This window comes from Chaetodon auriga, chromosome 8, assembly GCF_051107435.1.
Source record: "Chaetodon auriga isolate fChaAug3 chromosome 8, fChaAug3.hap1, whole genome shotgun sequence".
NCBI classification, from domain to species: Eukaryota; Metazoa; Chordata; class Actinopteri; order Chaetodontiformes; family Chaetodontidae; genus Chaetodon; species Chaetodon auriga.
In genome coordinates, this window is record NC_135081.1 from 11,919,162 (window position 1) to 11,923,659 (window position 4,498).

General features: G+C 45.8%; 1 protein-coding gene across 1 annotated transcript; it reads left to right on the forward strand.

The window, feature by feature from the left end:
• Positions 1-218: 218 nt before the first annotated feature.
• On the forward strand, positions 219-4,236 carry irx2a (iroquois homeobox 2a). Its single transcript, XM_076736307.1, has 3 exons — positions 219-593; positions 1,897-2,302; positions 3,182-4,236. The coding sequence occupies exons 1-3, from the start codon at positions 354-356 to the stop codon at positions 4,090-4,092; spliced, it is 1,557 nt and encodes a 518-aa protein (XP_076592422.1). The 5' UTR covers positions 219-353; the 3' UTR covers positions 4,093-4,236.
• The last annotated feature ends 262 nt before the right edge of the window (positions 4,237-4,498 follow it).

Consider the following 4,498-nt stretch of genomic DNA (forward strand, 5'->3'; position numbering starts at 1 on the left):
GGAGTGACAGCTCCAGTTTCCCCCAATGCTCTGTGTGTCTGAAACTCCACCGGCTCCTTCCCTCCTAACTCCTCACTTCATAGTGCTGCGTACTAAAAACATCGGACGCTAGGGGATCAAGACGCATGCCACATTGCCTCTATGAGGGCACTTTAACAGATCTTTCTGGTGTTTTTTTTCCCAGTAAGGGGGCTGTGGAGGGAGGACTTTTTTTTTTTTTATTTTCATTGTCTGATGACTGTTTGCACGGCTGATTATTGAGTTGATTGTTTGTTATTTTGGCTGTTGTAGCCCAACGCCCTGCGCGTTTTTTCCTCCCTTTTTGGAATCGGCGACCTATCCCGCGCTCACCAATGTCCTATCCTCAGGGTTACCTTTACCAGCCCCCGGGCTCTCTGGCTCTTTATTCGTGTCCGGCTTACGGGGCCTCGGCTCTGGCTGCCCCGCGGAATGAAGACTTGGCGAGGTCGTCATCTGGCTCAGCCTTCAGTCCTTATCCTGGATCGGCTGCTTTCTCCGCCTCGGCTGGGGCAGGCTTCTCCAGTCCGCTGTCATACTCCGCGGATCCAACGACGGGATTCCCATCCTACATGGTAAAATATCTCCTCTATTCGTGTGTGATTCTGTGTGAATAGGCTCCGAAGCAGGTGATCGTGTCGGCGAGTTTCAGTCTGCAAGTGCGCAAAATGTTTGCTTGTCTGCAGGCGCACCGCGCGATTAAATCGGTACAGATCCTCAATGTTTTTATTAGGATTCGCTAATCACTAAGTGCTTGCAGAACTTTCTTGAGTGTTGCTATACAGTTACATCTAGTGGCCTACTCATCGGGTTCTTACCATAAAATCCTTGACCTCTTTGACTTAAATGGGATTTTTAAACATGAGCTGCAAATTGTAAGGGCTTGACCAACGCTTAACACTCACTGCGCGGCTAATCATGTAAAACAGAACGCCACCTAAGATTTTTATTTGAGCCTTTAGCTTGCGAGCAGTTAATTTATGCGTCATAGAAAATTAATAGAACGCAAGCTGCAACTCTTTCTTCTTCGGCAGTCATTAAAATCACCGGGGATGAAGTCGCCGACTTTATTCCGAGTTGAATAAACTGAATTTGAACATGAAAAGCATGACTCGCAATGCTAATGTCACAGGGCACTTCAAGCGTTTTAGGAAAGGTGCATATCAAGTGATTTGCTAATGGGATTTGTAATGCTGCAAAGAGGAGATATGTTCACACATTGGGGCTGCCACAACAAAACAAAAAGCAGCCACTGAAAGAAAATGAGCAAGTTAATAGGTGATTACAGAAAATTGAAATTTGCTTTTTATTATCTTTCCGGGTTATTAACAGGAGCCCTGTTATTAGTTAATCCGATAATGATCTTAACCATTAGTTAACCATTAGTTCACGCCTCTCTGCGGCCTGCTTTTACGCACGGTGTGTTTACTAGCCCTGCTTGCAGTTACACTTTTAAAAAGCTTAACGAGTGTGGTTGGCAAATGATCAAATAAAAACGGTGATAATTAAAAAAGGCAGTATTGATACTTTGTATATTTTTAGCAATACCCTGCACGTTGTTAATCAATCCCAGGGGATTTAAATGGTATTTTAGACGATTTACAAAAATTCCGGATACAATCTGTCAGTGCGTTTACATCATTATCCAGCCTCATTTCACTTGTTCCGACAAGTTTCTTAAAACTAATGACGATACTGTTAAGCACTGTAATATTTTAATGTAATTATAATAAAGGCTTAGGTGTGTGTTCTTTAAAAATGCATTTAAATTATATGGAGTTGTTTGTAAATAAGTCACAAGCCACATTAATGTCACATTAAAAAAATAAAAATAGAAAACATCGCAGACTCGTGACTTTTTGTCCAACTTTGCTCCAGAGCTCTCCATATGACGCGCACACGACGGGCATGGCCGGGGCGTTGAGTTACCACCCATACGGGAGCCCAGGGTACCCCTACCAACTCAACGACCCGGCTTACCGCAAGAACGCCACCAGGGACGCCACGGCCACCCTGAAGGCCTGGCTGCAGGAGCACAGGAAGAACCCGTACCCGACGAAAGGGGAGAAGATCATGCTGGCCATTATTACCAAGATGACCCTGACGCAGGTCTCCACATGGTTCGCCAATGCCAGGCGGAGGCTCAAGAAGGAGAACAAGATGACCTGGGCGCCCAGGAATAAGAGCGAAGACGAGGACGAGGAGGATGGGGAAGGGGAGAGAAAGGAGGTGGAGCGCTCCGAAAAAGCCCTGGATAACAGCGAGGCTTCAGCGGAGGATGAAGGTGGGGTATAATCTGGCGACCGAGCCAATGATCCATTTAACAATTCAGGGCAGGACGGGGGTGGGAAGGAGGGGAGGGGTGCATGCCCCTTTTATTTACAGCTCAAGTATTATTATTATCATTTTTGCAAATCAGATTTCCAGTAAAAATAAGAATGTGAAACGATGAAACCATCAAACAAATGTGCAATGCAAAGAAGCTGGTTTCAGTATATGTTTTGTTTTGTTTTTTTTGCAAGAGTTCTGGCTTCATGTGTTGTTTCAGTGGTGTTGATTGATTTTTTTTTTCTTCATGAAAACGAGCTTCTAAGACTCCACACTACACTAAATGACCTGTTAAGGTGAACAGTTTCTTTTCTTTAACATGATTAATGGCAGGTCACTGGCAAAGTAGACACATAACACAGCAATCCACGTGAGCGCATGAGTGACCTCGAAGCAATTGAACTGTTGATGTTATTCTCTTGATGACATTTCTAAAAAAAAAAAAAAAAAAAAAAAAAGTAAAATAAATAAATAACGAAAAGCATTATTTTCAGCATATAAAAGGAACTTTTAATTGTTGCCTACTGTTTAAACTGATATGAATAAGTGATGTGTTTCTTATTCAAGCCTGGTTGGTTGTAAAACATTAGGACATTGAATATACTTTGACTACAATATAGTTTTCTGGTATTTTTATTTTCTGTAAGAAATTCTCAACGTATGTCTTTATCTCCATTTTGGAATATTACTGCTCATTAATATTTAATAGGATATATGTATCTTTTACAGTTCTCTTTTCCCTTCTTTCTTAAACATTTTTTTTTTTCCCACAGGCCTCACCAGCCCATACATATATTTCATTTCATCACTGTTATTATTTCTCCTCTTGTCTTAGGTATCAGCTTGCACGTCGACACCCTGACGGACCACTCCTGCTCGGCAGAGTCTGACGGGGAGAAAGTCAGCTGCCGTGTGGGAGAGCTGGGCTCTGACCAGTCCGGCGACAAACACGACGCGGACGGCGACGAGCAGAACCACGACCCGCGGGGTCAGCTCTCGCCCAAACCCGTCACCTCGTCGCCTCTAACGGGAGTAGAAGCCCCGGTTCTCAGCCATCACCAACATCACCACCACCACCCCCACCTCCATCACCTCCACCATCTCCACAGCCAGCGCGAGGATCTGGCCCGGAGCCTCGCAAACAGCAACAATATCAGCACCAATAAATCGTCCTCATGCCTCGACAGCAGATCTTCCTCGGGGCCGCCTCAGAACCCTACAGTCAAGCCCAAGTTGTGGTCGCTGGCGGAGATTGCTACCTCGGACCAAAAGCAGCAACATCAGCAGCAGCCAGTGGGGCAGCCTGGGCAACCAAGCTGCCCCTCCTCCAGCGGTGGCCTCCTCACTCCCCCCACGCCTTCCACCACCTCCCCGGCTGCCAGTTCCCCCTCCCTCTACCCGGCCCCCTCCATCCTTGGAAGACCTATTTATTACACATCTCCCTTTTATAGCAATTACACAAACTATGGCAACTTCAGCCCCCTGCAGGGCCAAGGGATCCTGCGGTACACTAATTCATCCGGAGTGAGTCTGGCTGCCGCCGCCGCCGCCGCTGCCGCCGCTGCTGCTGCAAACGAGGGTCTCAGCTCCTCTCACCAGGCTCTGGAGGCGAGCACAAACCCCAAACACAGGCCAGACTCCCCCCTCGTTAAAAATAACCCAAACCAGATTGTTGTTGTCGAGCAGCAGCAGCAGCAGCAGCAGCATTTCAGAGCCGCAAATTTAGAAGCAAAGAAAGGTACGTAATGGCATGATGCGGCACGGCGTTAGCGACACGATCTGCGCTTCTTTAATCTGCTGTTGAATCTCGAGGTTGTATCTTTCCTTAAAGGCGAGAGGGAACTCGCACCACGGTGGAAGTAAACACTAGTTCACTTGTTTCCAATGCAAATCAACTGGTTTTCTGTCACTTTCATGCGTCATTGCAGTCACACCATGGGATCTGGCAGGTTATTATTATTATTATTATTATTATTATTATTATTATTATTATTATTGTTTGCCTCGTTTCAAGCGTGCTTCAGTGGCGTATGTGACACTGTTGGCAGATTTCCACTTGTTTTAAGATGAATACGATTTCGGGGCTTGATGTGAGACTTAAGAAGGATGAACGTGTATCATGGCCTATAAGTCGTTTTCAGTGCATTAGCTG